Raw genomic sequence first — 24,832 nt, 5'->3', positions numbered from 1 at the left:
ACTCGTCCCGATGAAGCTGAGTTTTTTTTTTCAAAAAGAATACAATCCAAAGAGGACATGCTTGATCGGGCGAGTTCTGATCTGAGACATGGGTTTATGAGTTTAACATGCAAACAAGTCAATAAACTGGACTTTTTCTCATCTCGACGTACCAGCTTTGTATGCTTAAAGCTCGCAGGAAAACATTTTTTTAAATTTCTTAAACTTTCAACTCCACCAAATTATATTAGAAAAAACCATACTTCTATAAATTACTGATTGTATTTTTGTTTGCATACGCATATACTATATAGCAGGTATGCTTTTTATGTCTGTATGTAATTATGTAGAGTTGCTTTTTTATACTTGTTCACTTCTTATTTTCATACACTGTAAAATCTACTGTAAAGTTGTCTATAAAGTTTTGCTCACAAAAGTCCATTTTGTTACTGTGTTTTGTTTTTGTTTTCTATTATCATTTGCGCAAATATTTGATTTTCTTTACACTTCAGTTTGCTATGCTTCAATGTTTCCAGTTTTTTTGTTTTGTTTTTTCGTCTTAGCTAAATTTAGTATTAAAGAGTAAAATATCTCCAAAATGTAATATTCTTCACTAATTTGTTCTGTTTTTTTTTCTATTTATTTGGTACTATTATTTTTTTTAATGTTTGTTTTTGAAAATTTTTTATTTATTTTATTTGTTTTTGCAGTGGATTGACTTTATTTGCGCATTGTTAGTGTAAACTTGCAAAGAAATTCTCATTAATTTTTATATTTATTAACTAAATTATTTAATGCTAAAGAATTGGTTTAAATTGAACTAAATTCGTAATAAAATTCGCTAACATTTAAACATATTTATTTACGTCTATTTTACGTGTTTTAGAAACTAGTGAGTGTAACAGTAATTTTATGCAAAAAACACCGTAAGCGAGTAACTAAGTGACTTAGGAAACCAAAGAGAACACAACTTAGTGTTAGAAATTTAATTAATTAATTACTAATTAAGTGTGTATGTACGTATATATATTTGTCTAAAAACATACATATACACATTTTGATTCCTACTTACTTTAAATATTGTTTGCTGTTCAATATTTCAATATATCCACGCTTTTGTAAATATTTGTAAGTAATATTTGCTTGTAGTTTTATTATTATAATTAAATTATGATTTATATTATATATACCATCAAATTAGTTTATTTATTTATGATGTTTTGTTTTGTTACTTTAAGAGTTTTAAAAAAATACTTGCTTGTAATTACTATGGTACAATTACAGTTTAAGTACATAAATAATCGCTATTTACTCTTAACTTATCTCTCTCTGCTTTACTGCCAGTGGAATCTGGAAACTTTCAGAGTTCCGTGTGTATTCTATAGGCAGAATCATTTCTTAAAACTATATATTAAGTGCCCAAAATGCCTTAATTAGAAAAAATAAAAAAAAATTGTTTGAAAGAAATAACAATAAGAAAATAAAATTGAATGAGAACAGGCAAACATCTCTTTTGCGCCGAAACTACAATATCCTACAAAATAGAAAAATTTCCGTACAAGAGCTTTGACCTGCAGCTATACGCTACAGTGGTCCAATATCGACGGTTCTGACAAAAAAACAGTTTCCTAGAGAGCAAAGAACGTGAGCAAAGTTATTCCCTGGAGAAGGCCGGAAACACTGCAATAATCAGAGATCTTGGAAAATATTTAATTTTGTTAATAATATTACTGGAAAGTAAAGCACAAAAAATATATTTCGAAAAATTTAGCAGTTATGTGTTAAACTTGCGCCCAAAGCTTTTCGCCCGCAAAACCAATATTATGTTGACAGCTCTCTCCATCCTTTCTCTCTCTCCCTTTATCTCTTAAAAAAAACTATGCATAATCTCATAAGCTTCACTTCAGCTCTGGTGATCACGCAAATAATGTTTAGCGGTTTTAAATATTCTCTGTTAAGACAATTTTAAATAAATAACTGTTGGCCAATATTTAAAGGCAAATAAAAAATAAATGTCTATACTTTACATTCAAAGTGTTATTTTGAAGTTTTGTGAACACATACACACATATACATACTTTCTGTGTTATACATTTAAGCATGTGTTAGTACCACTATAGTTATACAAAGTATATAATTAAATATCTATTTCTTACCAGCTTGAAATTGGAAGGGTTACTGATATTCTAAACATTATAATACATACATACAATTAATTTTAATAATAATTATACGTTTGCAGTGTTTATTTCATAACAATTACGTTTAATTACTCGTACTTTAATTAGACAAATAAATATGGGCTTATGCGACTTAATGTGAATTATTATTTTTTTAATAATTATTTTCATTTTGAAAACTTATTTTTTTAATTAACTAATGGTATTGGAAAATTATATAAGAGTATATATTATTTTATTTTGGAAATGAATACATATGGTCTCTTATGATAATTTTTTGAGATCAGTTATAGAGTTACTTGGCTTTCAAAACTGAATGAATTTGTTTGTCTACACCAAAAAATATATATTTTTTATGGTTTTTGGACTTTTAACTGTATGGTATTACTATAATTACATATCGTCACCAAAAATGCAAAATAACGTAACATCACTTTTGATAAGTTTACAGACGAAGGAAAAACGATATAATAGAAACCACTCAAATTGAAAAAAAATTGAGTTTTGGTTTTGAAATGGTTATGTATCGGTTATCATACACTCATTCAAAATTTGTGTTTTGGTTATGAAATGGTTATGCATTGGTTATCATACACTCATTCAAAATTTGTGTTTTGGTTATGAAATGGTTATGCATTGGTTACCATACACTCATATCGAAAGAAAATTTGAGTTTTGGTTATGAAATGGTTATGTATTGGTTATCATACACTCATTCAAAATTTGTGTTTTGGTTATGAAATGGTTATGCATTGGTTACCATACACTCATATCGAAAGAAAATTTGAGTTTTGGTTACGAAATGGTTATGTATTGGTTGCCATACACTCATATCGAAAGAAAATTTGTGTTTTGGTTATAAAATGGTTATTCATTGGCTATGATATCAGACAGCGATCTCCGATTTGTTTTTGATGATACGCTGTTTTGCATTTTAGGTGACGATAACAACTAAAACATAAAACCACCATTAAAATTATTTGAAAAAAACCGTAATTAAATTAAAAAAATTTAAATTGAAATTTTTAATCAAAAATTAATAAAAAAAAACCAATAATTTGAAAAAATGCACCAATTCTTAGTTTTCTACACACACTTAATATAATTTAGCTACTATACCCTTTAGATGATATGATAAACTTATATTCCAGTACCTTTTTCCTAACCTATAATTAAACCTAGAAGACTCCCTATTACTGTTTTTGCGCCAACCACTAGCCATAAGCGGCCCAATAATGCCTAGAGCTGCGCGATTTACGCATTCTATGTATGTTATGTAAGTTTGTATGAATATGTATGTATGTATAAATATTTATGTAGTAGATAAGGAACATAATTACAAATGAGGAAATGTATGCATGCGTGTTTGACTGCTTGTTATATATATATGTATATAAATATATGTAACTATATATAAATAGTATGTTTGTATGCACATGTGTAGCTACATTCATATGTATGTCTATATGTACGTTGTGATAACTGTTAGTATGTATGACTTTTACAATGATTTTGAACATAGTTTTAGCTGTATGATGAGAATCTCTACAAGTAAACTAAAAAATAGAAACAAGATTATCAATAATATTGTTGTTGCTTTTGTTTTGCAAAATCAATGCGAATGCAAGTTGCTCTCCACCCATTTATACAACGATGTCTGAGAGCGCGCCACCCACTCGACATTGGAAGCGACGCTGCTGAGCGTCATATTCAGCACTTCCATGCCGGGACCGCGTCCAAAGCGATGCACCAGCGATTTAAGCTAAAATTTAGTAAAAATATTAATTTTCAGTTTCACATTAAAGTGTAATACGAGTAAGTAAGCAAACGCACCTCATCATAGTCGAACTTCGTCGCACCATATTGTGTTATCGCCGATATCACTTTGGCGAAGCTTAGCGTACCGTGACCGAGTCGCGTTTCCAATTCAAACCATTTGGCTTGCAGAAAGCGACACGCCATCGCGCCACCTGTCGGTGTGCCAGCAATGGCCTGTAATACTTGCACCACTTCAACAGTTGGCAGCATGGTGACATGCGACAGTAGGCGGTTTTGTAGCCAAGCGTCTTTGGTACGGCCGAGCGCACGCAGTAATTGCATGCGTTCGACGAAACTCTCCGATGTACGCTGGAGCGCGATGAAGCGTTCCCAACAATGCTGCCAGTAAATGTATTCACCGGACAGTATGGAGCCGGTATAGACTACCTATCAGTTGAGCAAATTACGCTTATTGAAGAGCCTACTAATAAATGTTTTACAAAAATCACTTACCTCTCTCAGGTTAGGTGGTATCGCCGTGCCGTTGTAGTACAGAAATTGGTTTAGCATGTTTTTGGCCTTAGTTATGCTGTCAATATCTTCCCAAAGCACTGAGCTTAAGAGTACTTCCGGTCGCATTAGTCTAAGGGTTCAGGAAAGCACATATTATTTGATACGAAATAAATGTAAGACTTAATTTAAGATAAGGTATTGTTCTAAGGAACATTAAGCACTCGTAAAAGTTTCAGACCCTCTTAGAGCTTCAGTAAACATTTATATTAAAATCTCTGGTTTTCTACTTGCTTGGTGCCAACTCGGCTAGGGTAAGATTGTAAATTATCGAAAGAGTTCTAATGACTACTATCATTGGGAAGGCCTTTTCATAATCAAACTAAAAACAGAAAACTTAATTCAATAGAAACGATAGTTAACCACCTAGAGGGAATTGTAGAACGTTAAACGAATGTTTCAAAGTTAGGTGAGGAGGTTAATCGTAGGTTAGGTTAGGTAAACAGGTTGTTAGTTGTGAGAGCACGAAGAGTCGCACTTGAACACTTGGAGACGCCTGTCCTTTGTGACGCACAGAACTCCAAGGTATCGGCAAAAATAAACCGTCGAATATCGGCAAAGTGCCTAAAGTCAATTCCATTCAATTCGCCAGGTTCTTAGTAAGTATGGGATCCTTCAACTTTAGATTGGCGAATGCTGGTCAGTGAAGGAGAAAGTGTGTAGATGTTTCTAGTTGCGAGTAGAATTGACAAGTTGCATCAATGTGGAGTTAGCCTCCGGTTGTTGTCAGTAGGGCAGAGTTCTGTTAGTACACCTATCATTTCGGCGAGAGCTAGTAGTTCAATGAATCTTTTACGTTCCTTTCTGGGACAGAAAGCTGACGATACCCCACAAGTGCTGGTTACTAAGCTATAACACAAAAAGACAGGGGAACACAGGCTTGTTCCTATCCTGAATGAATTTGAGTAAGGGCGCCCTTTCATGCAAGCCGAACGGCTTTACTTTTTCCGACGATTGCTTTATGATCAGGGGCCTAGATTAGTATAATATGGCAGTAGTAGCGGAACCGTCAGCGATCGAAATAAATGCAATTTTCCCTGCAAAAAGCCAGATTTCGGGGAAGTACATTTTCAGCTACCTTTGGAGCCTGATAACATAACCAAGGTTGTACATAGTCTTAAAAATTCTTGCATGAGCAGTCCTATTTATAAGAGCAATCCCTCTTAAAGCTATGAACATTTTTCTTACAGACAAAAGGTAATCAGTTTTTTTAATCGATTCCGCCTAAACCAAAATTGGCTAGAGGAACCTATCTATTGTATAATGTTAATCGAAGCGTAATGTTATGCCGGACAGCTAAATGTCAGATGAGCTTACTAAATTGACATATGCTATTACAATAATTTCTCCTTCACTCACCTCTTTGCTTCATCGCCATCATCGGTCCAACCGATTTTCTCAATCACCGTAGCCAATTTCATTTTAATAAATTCCGATAACATCAGGAAACATTCTGAATACTTCAATATGCGACGCCACTTCTCCAAGTGCCGCAACGCCACTGTCATTGGACCCCAATTTGTTTCACTAGGTAAATATTGTATCATATTCATGGTGATCTCACAGGGCAATAGATTCGCGTGACAAAGAGTAAACGAATCCGACAGCAAGCCAATGCGATCCTTAAGTAGATGAAAAGAAAGATTGTGTAAGGCTTTTGAGACACCAAATTCATTGAAGTCACTTACTTCACTCGATAACTTCTCGGGGTTGTTAGAAAGTTCCTCAATCAAATTTGCCCAGTTGTCATCGTTGTACAAGACGCGATAATAACCAGATTGCATTGCATTAACCTTGATCCATTTAACATTCTCCGGCACATTGAAAGTTACTGTAAATTAAGAGGTTTTGTTGTTGGTTGAATTTTCCGTTGTATGATTCCAATTTTGTTTATTCACACTCACCGTCAATATTTTGTAGCCATAAAGTCTCACTAACATTATTAGTATCGGTTATGTAGGTTATTGGGAATATCCACTTCATCTTTGTCGGTTGCTTGGTTTTGCCCGCAGCCGTTGGTGCCACAGTGCTCGGCGTCCCTGTGACATTCACCACCGTTTTATTGTAGTTGTTGCCGTCGTAAGTCTCATCGTGTATGGCAAGGAAGTCAGCCGGCTTGAAGGGCCGCTGTGATATGGATACGCTGTTGCCCAGTTTGGTAACAGTCAGTAGCGGGAAGCCCGGTTGATGAGTCCACAAAGTCATCATGTCCTGTGGGATATATGAAATATCATTTTGACTGATAATCTAAATGTCTATCTTGGGTTTAAACTAAGACAACACTTACTTTGATATTTTTGGAACCGTTGGCTTTCTTTGTACAAATCGTCCAAAGATCTGTGGGTTCGGCAGTTTTAAAACGATTAATTTTCAGAAAAGCGCCAAGGCAACCGCGGAAGCGATCTTCGCCAATAGCAGTGTGTAACATTGAAAATATGGCAGCGGTCTGAAGAAAGTTAACCGTAATTTATATTAGGCCTCTACTGTTTCGAAGTCAAAATTACTTATTACCTTTTGTATGAAAAACTCCTCATTATTACCATCATGCTTTGTGCCGTTCATAATGCTATCCCATCCTTGTATGGCGTCAATGTCCAAAGCCGTTGTAGCTATTTTAAGCAGGTACATTTCTCTCAACGGCCAGTTGGTTTGTTGCGGTGAAAGCGAATGTATGCCCAAATATTTTATGAGCCCCTCCCACAGCCAGACATCTTTCAATACTTTCCTCGATGTAATGCCACCAAAGAACTGTCTCACCATAGCCTCGGCCACTTGCAGGGCACTCTTCTGATATTCCTCCGTAGTTATGGACTCGGGATCGGTGAGAAAGGCAGTCTTCAGCGTAACCAAACCCAACGAAGAGATAATGTTACGATCCAGTGAAGGTAACGCCACAAAATCGACTTTCGTTAGCGGATACAATATGTCCAACCAGGTTTGTAGATGTTCCAACACGTCACGTGCAGTGTGTAGTATAAAAGATGAGCGTGGCAGTAGATCACGTGGCGCATAGAAAGTATACGATGGCGCACGTTTAATTAGCGAACCCGTCGACTGGCTGAGCGATGTAAGATTCTTGCCATTGCTTTCGGCAGTGGGCGTAACGGTCGTTGTGGTGGTATTCTTCATCAGATTAATATTTAATGAATGTGTGAGCGCGGTTATATTGCGTACGGGCGGCTTCTTTTCCTTCAACTGGGGGTAATTGCTGAGCTGTGTGGACTTCTTCGAACCAACGCTGCCAGGCGGCGCCGGTGTTGTTGGCAAATAAGCTGGCGATGGCTGCAGAGATTCACGCTGGAAGTCGCTCACCACCCAAGCGACAGCATCGGCGGGTAGTGGTGGCGTCTCGATGAAATCGTCACGTAGCTGCGGAGTATGAATTGCAATTAGCGTGATGTAGCAGATAGAATTTGGCGCATACTCACCAAACCGGTGCCCATGTAGAAGCCCACATCCTCCGTCGTATGCACAATGGAATTGGAAAGACCAATGTGGAAGCGATCACGGAAAACAGATATGCGAAATGGCGCGCGTATTTGCGGTTCATCAAAGCAGGGGAATGCGCGACGCGCGCTATTCGGCCGAAATACCGTGGCTGCTAGCAAACTGCACACGTCGCGGGAGAGTTATGGAAATATTTGTTAAAGTAAATATATTTGCTTTCTTTTTAAGCGCACTTACCGCTCCAGTCCGTTAGAGCTCTCATACTGATCCACGTAAAAACCCTCCGGCTCCGGATTTAATTTCGAATACCAGCGTAAGTTAAGTGTGTAATTCGACTTCTTCTTCAGCTTCTCCTTTACTTCGATGTACAATTGCTGTCGTGGTGGATATTCCAATACTTTGACAATTTTAATGGCGTAACCCTTGTTGCCCGTCGTCACAATGGCCTGTGAAATAATGAAAAATGTCAGAAAGGAAAAATTTAATGCAAACTTAGTGGAATTTCAGTGAAACGGGGACCGGTTTTGTTCATACCCCAAGTAAAACTTATGTAAAACATACTAAAGTGAAAGAGAGTACAAGGTAAAGCTTACCCTATCGGTGACGTTTAGGTCCTGTATATGCAACACTATGAAATTTGTTTCTATTTCCATGAAGAGATCGATTGTCACTTGACCTAACGAAGAAATGCCAAAATTAATTTTCTTAAAACTTTGAAGTTCATTGCATTTATTTCGCTTGCTAACCTTTGACGTCCAGCGTCGTTAGATTGGGATGTATTGTCACCATGTAACGCAGTGGACGCGTGCTCGTTGGCAGTGCCACCTCCAGCCATGGATAAGGCTCCCCATTCGTCGCAATCGGATTGAATGGCTGTGTGTCGTTCTCTTCATCCGTTTCGAAACCCGGTGCCATTTTACCAGCGCACGAACAATCTGGAATGGCAAGCAAGCGAGAAGTGATGTAAGATGTGCCATTTCATGGGGGAAAGTACTCGTTTAGTTACTAGAGTTCTTTAATGATAATCTAGTATATAGTTCATTATAATTGCATGTTATGTGGGATTTTGGGTACATTACATACGCGCATTTCGATACAACTAGTAAAAAGTTTTTTCTTTTATAATAACTAAAGTTTGCTAAGCTTTAATATATAGATAAATATTGTTTCTGACCTAAATATTATTTGGTGTACTAAAATATATTTCCAAATAATAAAAGAAATAATTCCAGTGTAAAATCTCTATTATTCTAGTGTTTACGGCCAGTTATATCAGTGCATAATTCAAAAAAAAAATATTAAAAGTAATATTTTTTATTAAATCTAGTAAAAGAATACATATGTTATATTTACACAATTTTCTATGCGGAGACATATACGATCCAGAAAACACTGTTGTAATTCACATATAGTCATGCATTAAAGGTATTTTTGCAAATGTACAGTAGATATATGCAATGAAATATTCTTGTGAAAGCTTTCCATTATTTTATTATATTACATATTTAACCCAAAAAGAAATGTAAATTTTAGATTTAATGGATTATTTTCAAAGCATGCCTACATGCACTGTGAACCTGATTAATGGCTAATCTCATCTTATATTGTTTGGTCTTTTTGAAAACGCTAACATTTAGCGAGTGACGAAACGAATGAGCGAATAACACAAATAAAACTCTAACAGTTAAAAAACCCTTACAAATTCGTTAATGATGTTATAACTTCGTACTGAAATTACTTAATAGTTATCTATAAATCAAGAGTACGAGTAGTTTCCCTAAATAGTCTTTCATACTATATTATCACGAGTAAAAGTTCAACGAAATCAAAAAATCTTTTCACTCGTTGCTAACTGTTAGTGCTCCGAAGTTTTCCACACGTTCGTTTATTTTTGAGCTAGTATATTTACTAAAAAGATGTAAAACCTTTAAGCAAGAATGATTTTTGCCAACAAGTTCACCTTTAAACTGTGAACTTCGAAAGTAAGATAAAGCCTTCTCTCATTGAAGAAAGTTAATAAGGCCTTCGTATTACATATACTTCCTAAGATTGACTGTTGGAAAAATATTATAACAAGTGGTCCAAGTAGAGGTACTTTTTTCGATCACTTTTTTTTTTGATAAATCACGCGTGAGTCGTGTCAAGCTGTCATGTTATTTTTGTTCAGTATTGTTTGGTATTTCATCAAGGAAAGACTTACGTCTGAACAACGTTTACAAATCGTTCAACTTTATTTAAAATTCACCTTCTATAAAGAATATCTTTCGCGCGCTTCGCTCAATTTATGGTCAACATAATCGACCTACTGAGCTTACAATTCGCATCTTGAGATCCAGCATTCGTTATTGGATAATATTCGACTGAATAGTCCACGTCTAGCACGCAGTGGAGAAAATATAGCAGCCGTAGCTGATAGTGTACACGAAGACTGTGGGAAGTCTATTCGGCGACGTCCGCAACAACTCGGACTGACGTATGGAATCCATATTTCTTCAAAAGTAATGCCGGTGAGAACGTAATCGTCAATGGTAACCGTTATCGCGCCATGATAACCGACTATTTGATGCCTGAAATTGAAGACTTTTGGTTTCAACTAGACGGCGCTACATCCATCGTATGAATGAGTGGATTTATTGAGAGAATACTTCGATGAGCTGATAATTTCATATTTCTGTCTGTCGTTTGGCCATCAAGGTCGTGTTAGACTTTTTCCTGTGAGGATATGTAATGATCTATCGATCAGATCTTGGATCAAAACATCCCGCGTTTCATTCGCCAATTATAAATTCTCGAACAAGTAATCGAAAATTGGACTCAACGGATGGATCATCTGAGACGTAGCCGCGGCCAACAATTGAAAGAGATAATGTTCAAAATATAAATGCCAAGGAATGTTTTTTCGAGTGATAATAAATATTCCCGATTAAATTTGAAATTTCTCTCGGGAACCTCGAAATAAATCACCCTTTAATTAGGTTGACTCTTGGAAAATATTATTTAAGAAGAAATTAAAATATCGAAAAATTAAAAAAGAAAAAATTAAAAGCGTCAGAGTACCAGGTTTTGCACCATAGTTTACTTTAGCCGTCAAGAGGTTTTATAATCAACGCCATTATTATTTATATACATATACGTCCGATATTAGGCAATTGATTTTTGAGAAAAAATGTAGAATCTGTTGAGATTCATCGTTTGGCCGTTACGCATTCCGCTCACTAAAGTACGATTGTGATCTTTACTAATTTTCTATATAAATGGAAGTGTTCAAAGACCTCAAATTACCAAAACCAAATGGCTCACAGCTTCAGCTTTTTAAAACCACCATGCATGGTTATTTCTGCAATAAGACGGCACGTACGAAGTGGCGGGACGTGAGGCATGCTTTCAAGGCATGAAGCCATTTCATGAATCACTTAGTCGCAAAGCCTTAGTGTATTCGCATATTTGCTGATGCTTTTAACTGATTGTTTAATTATTGGTAAACACATGGTGGTTTTTAGACATGGTGTTTTCAGAAGAAATTAATGTATATAACTTAAAGTTACGGCCAAGAATTCAGCTTTCTTTTGAAATTAGCCGTGAGGCTCAATTCTCGACCATTTGTTACAGCAATTGGGGACATACATATATCGGCAATAACACGCAGAATATTCTCTTCCAAGGCATCAATCGTCTCGGGCTCAGCGACTTTACATAATCCCACAAAAATTGTCAAATGGTGCTAAATCGCACGATCTTGAAAGCCAGGCTACAGGCCCACGACGTGAAAGTTTACTTTAATAAATTAATTGTTTCGTTGGTTGTTTATAGGATGTAATGTCGTCCTGTATTGTCATGTCTTGTTGCAACCAAGGTCGCCACATCAACATCCTCTAATTCAGGCGCGCAAAAGTCATTAGTTAGGGCTCTAATATGGACGAATAACTGTATAATTTTAAAACACTATTTGCGACAGTTATGAAATTTTCAACTTAGCATTCAACTATCTTAACAAAATATATTAAAAAAATATTAAACACGTGTGTAATATTCAACAATACTAAAATTTGAGCTGTCTAGTACAGTCCCTACTTTTTAACTTACGAGTGGACTTACTATTTTTAATATTGGGTCGTTCACTAAGTAAATTCGTTTGATGACAACAGCTGATGTTATTTAATTTTTTCCCAACCAACTTGACGGCATTACCGTCATATATTTGAACAGCTGATACAAGGGGGCTTGTTTGTAAAAAATTTTGTCTGGTAGAGTTTTTGTTCGGTCCTCTATGGAAGATAGAAGATCGCTAACAACCGACTGATTTTACTGATTTACTATCAAAAGGGTAAAAAACAGTTCAAGCAAGGCAAAAATAATGTGACACAGAGAAATTATGTTGACCGAATGCCAATGCAAAAATTGGTTTGCAAATTTCGTACCAGCAATTTCCGTCTTGAGGATGCACCACGTCCTGGAAGGACTCTTGAAGCCGATGTGTATAAAATAAAGTATTTATTCGATGTAGATCGTTAAATAACAACTCAAGAGATTGCTGAAAGGATAATTTGCATTAAAATATACGAAATTACCGGTGAACGACTGAATATAATTTTAATTGAAACTATATTAGTATTAATTCAAAGAGGTTTTCACTCAAAAAGCAACTGGTTTTGTGAATATTTATATAAGAATAAGGCAGGCAAAAACAAAATAGTTGAAGAAAAGGTATATAGAAACCTGTAAATATAACCTTTATTTACATATTTATTTCGAATAAATTAAGACATTTAAAACAAAGAATAAATATTATCACAGACATCAATATGCTGGTACTCGCATCTATATCATACATACACACTATTTATCCAACGTGTATTAAATTTTTTTCACATTTTACTAATGAATGTAGAGTGATGCCTATTTTTACCCGAAAACAGCGTCATATGAAAGATGTTACTAGATGTCAGTAACTCACTCAAGAATGCTAACATTTTTAAATGTTTTTGTTTTATTTTATATTGCTTCGACACCAACATGCCATAATTAATAGAAAAAGGTACGATATTTATTTAGAAAATGCGTGAGAAGTAAGGTCTAAGAGATGTGAAGGTATTGCGCATTAGATAATATTTCTTTAAGAATTTTACTCACATTTTTTACCAATCAAACAAGCATAAAGTGAAATCGTTATTTATTTATTGTTGTTGTGTTTTTTAGATTTAAGTTTTGTTCAAAAAAAATATCAAGTAAATATAAACAGAAAATATATATAGAATATATTGCATTTGATTAGCGAAAAATGTTTGCAAACGTTAAATAATACATATATATGTATGTTTGTAAATATATTTATTTATATCTTTAAAATATATATTTTATACCTATGTATATAAGTTGATAGTTATGTTTTATAGGTAGTACAGTAGTTCAATTAGCGTACACACTCACACAATTTTTTTTTTTCAGTGTATGAAATTCGGATATGAGTTAGTTGTGATTAAAGTGTGTTTTAACAATTAACATTTTAAATATTTGTCGCTTTAATTGGAATTTTTATTGAATTTTTATTGTTATGTGTGTCTTCGGAAGTGTAGGCGAAGAATGAAAAAAACAGAAAACCCTGTGCTTATTTTTACACTCTTGCAACATGTTGTTACACCTAACGGTTGTATGTATCAACTAAAATTAATCGAGATAAATATAGGGTTGTGTATATATGAATGATCAGGATAACGAGACGAGTTGAAATCCTGTGGGGAAAATTTAAAAAAAAAGTGGGCGTGGCACCGCCTTGTAATAAATTTAACGTATACATATATCTCCTAAAGCACTTAAGCTACAAACAAAGAAAATACAAATATTGTATGAACTACTACCGACAGTATAAAAATGTACGAAATCGGATGGTAATCCTGCTCATTCGCCATATAACGGTACTTTTAAAAACTACCAAAAGCGCGTTAAATCAATAACTAAACTAACTAACTAAAGCCATAGACATTAAGTTTTACCTCCGAGATGGTAAGACAGGGCTTTTATGGAACCATGGTCTGGACCATGGTCATAGCACCACCTAATTTTAAGTTTCTCATTTTTAGACGAAAACGCATCTCTCGAGACCAACCCGACCCAATTCAACCAAATTCGGTATATGACATTCTACTGACTTTTCTATGTCACAGTGTGAAAATGAGTGAAATCGGACTACAACATACTTCTCATGCAATTTTAAATTTCATTTGATTCCTTCATTTCCTTGCAATATGTGGATCCTAGTACCCATAATTGACTCTTTACCGAAAATATCGTCAATGTGTAAGATATCTAATTGAAATGCAGAGGAATCCTTTCCTGATGATAGTATGCCTAGTATAAAAATTTTCGAATTTCCGGTGACTTTACCGCATATATCGAAATTTGCACAATATTTTTTACTCATTACAGTATATCTTCGGGCCTAAAATAGATAGAATACCACCAGACGTGCCGAATATCCGGCTGACTTTGCTCCATATGTTGGGGATTGTATGTTAGGTACATTGATGAAACCAGGGAACACTTTTTTAGTTTGTTTTATGATAATAGTTCCTAGATGAAATCGGCTCGATACTACCCCAACTCCCATATACTACATATGTACATACTATGATATTCATTTTTCTAACACACTTTTGCTGATTACTTGTATTCACCTAGAGAAAACTTTATTTGTCTCTCTCCTACTCGATCCAACCTATTTTACAATATTTAGAAGACCTATTCCACTGTTGGCGCCATCAACATTCCTTTAGATTGGAAGGAATACGACAACAATATTATTTGTAAGTTGAAGAGAAGTGGAAAGCATTCGGCTCCACACCTCGACAATCGAAGAAAACTGTCAACATAACCTTGATTTTTGATCTGCTTTGCCGTGGTTTCTTTGGCTTCGCCTCATCTTTGCCACGATATTCGGCCGATAGATCGTCTGATCCCGGGTCGTAAGCTTGGATCTAAGACTCATCGCCTGTAATAATACGTTTCATGACGTCATGGTAGTTGGAAAGCATGTTTGATCTTGTTCTTCTTTGTTGAATCATCGACTCAACGTAAAAATTGCCGAATACACTTTATGTACTTCCGAAAGACAAGCGTGTACTAAACTCGAATGATTATTTTGTTGTGACATTTGGCACAGTCGTACAAACCGAAATTGAAATTAAAAAGTCCTACTATTTTTTGCCCACAGCAGTCCCAACATTGTTTTCTTTGTTTGCTTCGTTGGTACTTTCGGAAAGTAGGACTAAGGGGTAATGGAACTTAGCCATAACTTTAGTTAATCTTGACTAAGAGTTCAAGTTCACGTTTTTCTCTATATGAAGTTATCAAGTTTCCTTTTTCTGTCACATGTAAGCGTTGTGAAGCAGTAGTGGTTGGGCAGAAAAAATTACAAATATTACATAAACATGTCTGAAAATCCTTCGAGTTCAGTTTTTCAATTTAGTATGTTCTCCACGCCTTGCATCCACCGCCGTTTTACAAGTTGCAAATAATAAATAATTGATTTTGTCCCAGGTTCATATAATGTCATGGTCTTAATAACACCGCATTTTTCATGTATCTTATGCGAACACACCCTTCTTTAATCACTACTACAGTCAAACACACTTGTGGCTCTTTCTACTGCTCGCTTGTCAATTCAATTTACTTCCTAGCATTAAAGGCCATTAAATATGCAATGATAACCTGATGTTTACGCTTTGCATAAATTAAGCGTGTTTTATTTATTTTTTCTTACGTTTTCTTTTCACCTATACTGCCATGTAGCTTGTTGCTACTAGTGTTTTACTTTTTTCGATGTTGCAATAATTACTTTCATCTCCTGCCTTTTGTCCCTCACGGTGCGTAGCTGGTTTAATTGAGTTGATGTCCTAGCCAGCCCTTTTACAAACACACACACACACCTTTTCGTATACACTGTGTTATTAATTTGTATACGGTACGTCGATATCTCTCTTGTGAGCGGCAATGGTGGCTTAACAAGGTTAACCTCATGGCAACACGGTGCATTTGAGCGACACAAAGGACTTTTTACAGTGTGTTCGATTGTTGGTTTATATATACACACACATTTATATATATACTCATAATATATATATATATATGTGTTAGTATGTGGTATATCAAACTACGCTTGGATGCGCGTGAAGATAACCGTTAATTGATAATGCATTAGTCAAGGCTTTTTAGCGGTTCCGTTGCGGTTACTTTGTGTCTCACTTACGAAGAATTAATAGACTTTGCTAGTTTCCGTTCAATGTTAGATCAATAAGCTTTTATAAATTCTTTAATTTAAATTGCAGTGAGAGCAAGTTTATATTACGAGTATGTAACATATTTAGTCAATAAGAAACTCGTTCAGACGTCTAAATACTTTTAGTGGAACATTTGTATCAAGATCGACTTTACCACATTTTTATAGTCTATCATGATGACGAGACGAGTTGATAGCTCCTCTCGATTGGTCGAGAGAATTGTTAAAATACGATAACGGTGCTTCGAAACACGTCTATGATCTAGGATCGTAACATATGCATTAATAGTAGAATTACGCCTACGAACCCGAAAGTCAACAGCAGACGACTGTAAGGGTGTTTCAAGATAAGCGGAATGTAACAAAAGTTGTTTGCGTACGAAGTACTTCCAAGTAAATGGTTGCCTATTTTTTTGGTTAAGCCGAATTCGGAGTTATGCACAACCATTTTTCCCAGTTGTTTTCAAGAAATAAAGAAAACCAACAACCGAAGACATATGTATAACTCTTCACCACGGGAATGCGAGGTCTTACACATCGACTGAAACGACTGCACTTTTGAGCACTCAAAGCATTGATTTTATGAGTGGTCCTCCGTATAGTTCTGACTTGGCACCGAATGACTTCTTTTTATTCCCGTTTGTAAAAAATAAGCTAAAAGGTCTACGTTTTTCGACACCACGGTACCACCAGTGGTTTGATAATACTATGATAATTGGTTCAAACGCATACAAAAGTGTATAGATCTTAAAGCCTATCTCTCTTAAACGCTGGAGAATCAAGAAGGAAGTGTCGAGATGCTTCCACATCGTCTTCTTCAATAAGATAATAAGATTCGCAACGTAACAACGTGGACGTCGATGACCTATTAGAAACATCACTACTATGGAGCGGTTCGCCTTCCTTAAGGCTAAGAACTTGCTGGATCTTTTTCGATGAGTCTTGGGGCAAATTGGGGATTTTACGACGGAGAACCGATGGTAGCCAAGCGCTGGCCAAGCTTCTTTTATGAAGATGTTTGTCTTGTTTTTGACTAGTTAGTTGACTAGTTTGTATGTTAGCTCTATCCGATATAAGCAATTTGTACGAAGATTGTCAATATGTATATATAACCTATGCCAAATTTCATGTATGCAGCTATATCTTATTCTATAGTAATGCAAAATTTCACTTTGAGGGACTTCTTCTTTTTTACTGGCGTATACACTGTTTATGTGTTTACAGCTGAGTTAACAACAACGTCCCAGTCGTTTCTTCTTCTCGCTATTTGGCGCTTATTCGAGATAACAAGGGCAGTCAGGTCCTTTTTCACCCCAGATCTCCAACAGAGTGGAAGACTTCCTTTTCCTCTACTTTCTCCAGCGGGTACTAAATCGAAAACCTTCAAAGCTGGACTCTTCCATCCGGACAACATGACCTAGCCAGCGTAGTTGTAGTGTTCTGATTTGATGAACTATATCAATGGCGTCGTATATGTCGTACAACTCATTATTCCGATCTGCGGTACTCGCCGTTGCCAATGCGGAAAAGAACATAAATATTTAGCAAAACTTTTCTCTCGAATACTCCTGAGGCCGAACTATCAGATGATGTCATTGTTCATGCCTCCACATCATATAGCAGGATGGAAATGTTGAGGGACTTGCAGAGTTTGGTCTTTGTTTCGTTGGGTGAGGACTTTACCTCTCAATTGCCTATTCAGTCCAAAGTGACAGACGTTAGCAGGAGCGATTCTGTGTTGGATTTCAAGGCTGATATTGCTACTGGTGCTGATGTTAGTTTCAAGATAGACGAAATTATACGAATGCGATTACTGTTTGTTTAATGACAGGAGATATTTCGTCTTGTTCTCGTTCACAACCAAGCACATTTGCTTCGCTTCCTTATCTACTCTGGAGAAAGCAGAACTAACAGCGCGGCTGTTATGGCCAATGATATCGATGTCATCGGCGTACGCCACCACTGAGGGACTAGTTCGCGTATATACACACAGACAAACGGACATGGCTAAATCTTTCTGGATAATAAAATATTCGTGGAAAACGTAATAAACCCTGTTTTGTGTATACAAATATAAATCTAAAGGAATATACATATCTGCTTATTGCCCTCAAACATAAAATAGTATTAAAATAATTTTAAAGTTTATTACGTTACTACTTTTTAGTCAGAAGAGTACCTTCCCTGCAAGAAATTTCTTACTAATCAAATGTTTGGGTAATGGAGAAATTCTAATCGTAAAATGTTATAGACGTAGAACAACATTTTCAGTCGACTATACGAATCAAGTGATAACAAGGTTGAAAAGATATGTCTAAATACACGCCTTAGGATTCCATCCTTTTAAATTAATTTGTGAAGATTTTTTTTTGTTTTTATTAAAATAATCTTTATGAGATGATTTTCATATGAACTACACTTCCGACATGAAAATGTTCTAGACAAAACTCCCTTTTCTAAATTTTGCTTTTTTCCACGGTCAGGCTTTGAGAAAGACTTTAAAAATATATGAATAAAATATAATTCCCTGCCCTGGTACAGTTAAATTAAATCAAGGTATAAAAGGTATACAAATTTCTGGAACACAAATGAGGTAAAAATTAACAAAATAAATGTATGTGTTTGTTCAATAATTTTCCTGCAGGGGTGCTATATGCTGCCTAAATTTGATAAATATTTCATTTGCATATGCTGCCGTATATTTTTGTGCAGATGTATGTATACTACATATATTTGAAAAATTAAAATAAGTAAATGTGTGCAAAAATATGTATGTCTGTATGAACGCATAGCCACAAATATTTCAAATACCATACACCCGTATTAGATACTCGCGCACTGAAGCACTCAAATTCACACACACACACACACATGCATGCAAGTCGGTTTTCAACCTACCATTTTGTGGTCCAGCATAGGCAATTATCAGCGCGGTGAGCAGCAGCGAGCTGAAAACGACGCCAGCAACCACTAGCGCGCGCCTCTGTGAGCAAACAGCGACTCCCTGACGCGTCTGTCGACCACTCGATTCGCCACCTGTAAATTTAATTAAAAACTTTATTCGTTTTTATTCCCATTCTGTTTCTGTTTGTTTGTGTTTTTGTTTTTGTTTTTAAATCTTTTATTATATTCTTCATTGTGCAAATGCCCGAGTCAAGTGAGTTAAGTGTAGACAGTTAAACAAACCGAAGGGGCATGGCGCGGCAAGCACTGGGAAGCCCACTCAAACCTACCAACAACCACAACAAGTACTCAACAGTTAAAAACAGACAGTTACGGCGTAAAAGTTTATTTCGGTTATTTGTGGGTAGTAAATAGTTTTGATAAAGTGCGGCGATTATTTTTACTTTAATTATTTTGCTGATTTGTTTTTGGTTTTCATTGAATTGTTGTTGGCGCTGATATCTACAAGTTCTCATCGTAAATAAGATATTGTTATATAGATAAACATACCTAGACAAAAATAGTGTGTTTACTTGGCAATTTGTTTTATAATTTAAATCACTATAATTTATATTATGAGGCTTCAGTTTCTGGCCTTGACTTTTATACCTTCGCAACACACAATAGTTTTATACACCCAACGATTGTTTGTAATACTTAAGACTAATCGTGATAGATATAGTGTTATAAAGGGTGTTATCATAGGGACCCCACAAAAGTAGACCAATAGGGACGGCAAACGATGCCATATTTTTTCAGCTCTTTTTTGACATTTCCCTTCTGTAAGGTTTGCCATTTTATTATGGAAAAATATACGATCCAACAACGAGTCAAAATTATTAAAATTTACTACCGAAATTCGGAGTCAGTGGCCTCAACTTTAAGAGCGCTTCGTCCAATTTATGGTCATCATAATCGTCCTGTCAGATCAACAATCGAGCGTCTAGTGGAAAAATTTTAATCCACAGGAACAGTACAAAATGTTCTCGTGCTAGTGAGACAAAGAAATGCCCGTAGTGTCGAGAATATTGCTGTCGCGAACGCATCAGATGAGTAAAACCCAAATCAGTCTAACACACGTCGTTCTCAAGCATTTATCACCCCTGTTACGTCGTTGTGACGAATTTTGCGAAAAGATATTTGCCTACATTCTTACAAGATCAAATTGACGCAAGAACAAAAGCCGTTTGACCACCAGAATCATCGTATGTTCATGAATTGGGCTGAGCAACAACTTGAAAATGATTCGGATTTTCAACGAAAATCAACTTCAGCGAGGAGGCTCATTGCACGCTGAATGGCTTCGTCAATAAGGAAAGTATGCGTTATTGGTCAAGTAGTAATCCACACGTACTCCATAAGTCACCATTGCATCCTGAAAAAATTACGGTTTGGTACGGTTTATGGATCAGTGGCGTCACTGTTTCGTACTTCTTCCGTGACCGACACGTTACTCTGAATGGGAATCGCTACCGGTCAATGATAACCGCATATTTTTGGCCCGGATTGGATGATATAGACTCGAACAATATGTGGTTTCAACAGGACGGCGCCACAAGCCACACAGCGAATGTTAAAGTCGATTTATTGAAAACCAAGTTTAATAAACGTGTTATCCCACGATATGGCCAAGTCAATTGACCGCCTCGGCTGTGAGATTTGACGTCGTTAGACTATTTTCTGTGGGTCTACGTGAAGTCTATGGTCTATGCCAACAAGCCAGTTACGATTGAAGAACTTCGTACGAATATCGAACGTGAAATTGCAGCAGTGTCGACCGATTTATGCTTGAAAATCGTCAAAAATTGGGTTCAGCGTCTGGACTTCTGCAAGGGGGCCCGTGGTGGTCATGCAAAAAAATCGATTTCCATACATAATGGCATCCAATTTACTTTCACAGGAATACATAAATAATTTCATTGTCCAGAACGCAGTGTAGAAAATATAGCAACTGTAGCCGAGCGTGCACACGAAGGCAGTGGAGGGTCAATTCAGTGCCGTTCGCCGCAACTCGGACTGACGAGATCTTATATTTAGAGCACTTGTGCGAGAACTGAAAGCGGTCGATCTTTCCGAACGACATCGCTTCGCTCTATAGGCTCTTGAAGTTCTAAGAAGATCCGACGTTTCCGAACCAATTTTTATTCAGCCCCATTTATGGCTCGATGGGTATGTAAAAAATCAAAACTGCCGTATTTGAGACGAAGAGCAACATGAAGAGATTCAAGAGTTGCCATTTCATGCAGGAAATTTAACGGTTTGTGCGATTTACAGGCCGGTGGAGTCATCGGTCCATATTTCTTCAAAAATGATGCCGGTGAGAACGTCATGATAACCGACTATTTCATGCCTGAAATTGAAGCTCGTGATCTCGGCGATATTTGCTTTCAACAAGACGGCGCCACTCCGAAACATTCCATCAATCAATAAATTTATTGAAAGAACACTTCGGTGAGCAAATAATTTCACGTTTTGGTCCGGTCGTTGGGCCAAAAGATCATCAATTAGAGTTTTCCTGTGAAGATATGTAAAGTTTAAAGTCAAGACAGACAATCCCGCTTCGATTCAGGACTTGGAGCAAAACATCACGTAAATATGCCATTACCAACGATTCATCGAAAGTTAGACTCAACGGATGGACCATCTGAAACATAGCCGCGGCCAACAGTTGAAAGATATAATCTTCAAAAAATAAATAACAACAAATGTTATTTCGAATCATAATAAACATTCCCCATTAAATTTGAAGTTTCTGTATTTTTCTTTAAAAAATTAAGGGACCACGAAATGGATCGCTCTTTAGTATTAAGTTCAAATTTTTCAAAATACGACCATGGAGTAGTTGATGGTAGCAATTAAACGCAACCTTAAAGTTGCCATCTTTTTACAAAATTTTTTTTTTTTAATTTGTAATTCTTATGAAATTTTACCAAAAGCCCTGTATTACTTCAAAAGAATCGATTTATCGATAAACGCTTATACCGAAATAAAATTATCAAACCTTTTACCTTTGCGAAGTATATTATAACAAATGAGAGACTATCAAAAACATCCATAAAAGACGCTTGTCAAACAGGCTACGCGAATCTTTCTTCAACAAAATAATCGATAATATTGTTTCATCGCTATGTAAAAATTTCTCATTAATTATATGTAAAGATATTTTTATACCTGATAGAAAGGCACAGTCATCTAAATCCGGATCATTTGTCATTTCGATGCGTTCGCGTCGCCAAACTTTCGAACCTCTCTGACCGCCGCCAACGAACGATATCTTAACGGGGCCCGCTGACCTTTGTCTTCCTGCCAATACGTACGAATTTTTGCGTTTTACTTAAGACACGTAGAACGAAAGAGAAAACGACGTGGACGCGAATTCGTTCGTTCGACGTTCAATACGGAAATCACTCACATGCGCGAACACTTTTTGCACTTAAGCTTTACGACAGAATATTTTCAAATAAAACAATTTGTTTTTTTATTATTTTTTTTTTATTTTGTAGTGATTTTGATGGCAGATTTTAATTATATTTAGTTGAGTGTACTTTTCCTAAAGTTAAACTAATTATACCGTTTGTCAGTAGACGTGAAAAGTGAGCAAATATAAACCGTTAGAAACAAAGTTTGCAAAAGCAAATTCGCTGATTTTGAATACACTATTTTTTCGTGTGCAAATTCACTTTGAAGTGCTGCCCAGTTAGTCGCGTCTGCCGGCAAAATGTAAACAAGCTCAAGTCAACAAAACACTTCACGGCATAGAAATCTCGGTAATCATTATGAACGCCGGCTGCATCCCACTTAATCCAGCTCATATTTTATTCAACTAAAAGTACACACATCGCCGAATACTGATTTTCGTGGGCATCCATTCTGCATGTCCTTGCCAACAAGCACACCTGCAGCGACCCAAAAAAAAAAACTAAAAATTGAAAACATAAAAATAAATAAAAAATGGAAATTCCGAAAAGGTTGAATTTCAAATTCAACACAGGCACGTCGTCGCCACCAGCAGCGTAGAAAACATAAAAGTCTGCTTTTATTTTGGGGGTAGTTTATCGCCTACGGCCTTCCGCTTAATGCTTTCGAAAATTTCGCCGTCTCCTTGTTCCGTTACGTCGACAATCGCGCAATCTTTGTCGACTCTTGTAAATGGAATAAATGTAATAAATGCAAAATGCGAAGAGTCAGCAACACAAAGGACACGCTGTGTAGGTGGCCGCCTCAAAAGAGCAGGCAGACAATTTTAAGAAGACTACGGCCAGACAGCCGAAAATACACACACATACACACGTGTACGAAAACTTTTGGCGCAAATGCAGTTACTACTTGAAACACTCGGCACAGAATCCGCCACCATCTCCACGTAGCTCAGCTGCCACCCACCCTTGTGCGCCTTTTTATGCATGGCAGGCCATAACTTCCATCCCCATCACCTTAATCGTTCTTATCAATGTACTTTTGCCGGTTTCGCTACCGCCGTGTGCTTGCTGTTGTTTGTGTTTTTGTAAAGCAGTCTAGTACTCGTAATCATGTAAAAGTGAGGCCTCCAGCCGACAGCAGCGCTGAGGTATGCCCCACTACCTACCCTTATTTATAACTTTTCGATATTTTTGGTCTCTTGCTCTTAGGAAATTTTTGCTTTCGCATGTTTTCAATGCCGCATTGAATTAATGAATAAAAGCTTTAACATTGGTTGAATGTTTGCCGAACAACTGTGCCATGACATTTAAGAGGGCCATCGAAGCTTATTTGACTATTTTAGTGAGTGCTAGTTAAAAAACTACAGTCAACCTAATCATTCGAAGGTTTTTTTATTTAATTTAAGATGCCTTAGCAATCTTTGGAGTGTAGCGAATCGAACAATCCGTACCGCTTTAACGAGGTATTCGAATATGATGTTACTTCAAATTCAAATGGTTTTTTGTCAAGAAGCAGTACATTATGATAGTGAACAGAGCAATGTTGAATCGAAGACAGCTTTGAACTAATTTTATTTACTTTATATTTTGAAGTAAAATTCTCTAAATTTAGAGGACATACAAGTATGACAATTTAGTTTATGTATTCCCATGCCTTTACTTAAATGCTGAGAAATTTAACCTGTAATCCTCACATAGCTTTCTATCTCATTTGATCAGTAATGTTTCTTATTGATACGAATTACTTGTTATATTTCATTCATTAGCAACCCAAAGTATTGTTTTGACCACAAGTAAATTAAATATAACTATATAACTGTAATCTAGTACTTTTCCAAATAAATATAAAGCACATGCTAAGGCCTAGTAAAAATTAGATAATTTACATAGCATTTACATTACGAATGATCCGATCTAGTTTAAATAAGCAAATTTTCTAGATAACTTTTTTTTATTTGGAAAGTAATTTCATAATGACACTCTTCAGCGCTATTAGGAAAAAACTAAGACATTTTAGTTTTGCAAGCTTCTCTTGTGACGAATTTTTGACCGGCAGTAATCATTTTTTGCCACGTCCGACCTACTACAAAGCGGATGCATAAGCATCTCCCATCTATGTAAGCTACTGGAGTTTCTGATGAGTGGTCATCAATATGTGTGGCTTTGTGCTGTCCCAATGGAACACACTTCTCCTGCTATTGCCTAAAGCTGTCCACTACTGGGCGATTGCTTCTTCTAAACAGTATAGTGAGTAATAGTTTCCA

At 36.1% G+C, this 24,832-nt stretch overlaps 1 protein-coding gene across 9 annotated transcripts in view; it reads right to left on the bottom strand.

Moving 5' to 3' along the window:
- Window positions 1-433: 433 nt before the first annotated feature.
- The window catches only part of LOC105231884 (endoplasmic reticulum aminopeptidase 2), a 71,540-nt gene continuing 47,141 nt past the window's right edge, over window positions 434-24,832 (bottom strand). For 3 of the 9 annotated variants that reach the window (XM_049450553.1, XM_049450554.1, XM_049450555.1), the window contains exons 3-15: window positions 19,105-19,242; window positions 8,681-8,869; window positions 8,528-8,610; window positions 8,172-8,380; window positions 7,916-8,096; window positions 6,999-7,856; window positions 6,775-6,933; window positions 6,392-6,698; window positions 6,176-6,318; window positions 5,847-6,109; window positions 4,431-4,560; window positions 3,993-4,364; window positions 434-3,921 (exon numbers count right to left, since the gene is read on the bottom strand). In XM_049450553.1, coding sequence (XP_049306510.1) covers window positions 3,772-3,921; window positions 3,993-4,364; window positions 4,431-4,560; window positions 5,847-6,109; window positions 6,176-6,318; window positions 6,392-6,698; window positions 6,775-6,933; window positions 6,999-7,856; window positions 7,916-8,096; window positions 8,172-8,380; window positions 8,528-8,610; window positions 8,681-8,869; window positions 19,105-19,242 — 3,182 coding nt within the window. In that variant the 3' untranslated portion in view covers window positions 434-3,771. Of the gene's footprint in view, window positions 3,922-3,992; window positions 4,365-4,430; window positions 4,561-5,846; window positions 6,110-6,175; window positions 6,319-6,391; window positions 6,699-6,774; window positions 6,934-6,998; window positions 7,857-7,915; window positions 8,097-8,171; window positions 8,381-8,527; window positions 8,611-8,680; window positions 8,870-19,104; window positions 19,243-22,320; window positions 24,002-24,832 lie in introns of those variants that run through there. The other 6 variants (XM_049450558.1, XM_049450560.1, XM_049450559.1 and 3 more) reach the window with 4 other exon arrangements.

The sequence above is a fragment of the Bactrocera dorsalis genome, chromosome 2, assembly GCF_023373825.1.
Source record: "Bactrocera dorsalis isolate Fly_Bdor chromosome 2, ASM2337382v1, whole genome shotgun sequence".
Classification (NCBI taxonomy): domain Eukaryota; kingdom Metazoa; phylum Arthropoda; class Insecta; order Diptera; family Tephritidae; genus Bactrocera; species Bactrocera dorsalis.
This window is presented reverse-complemented; position numbering and strand designations above follow the sequence as displayed.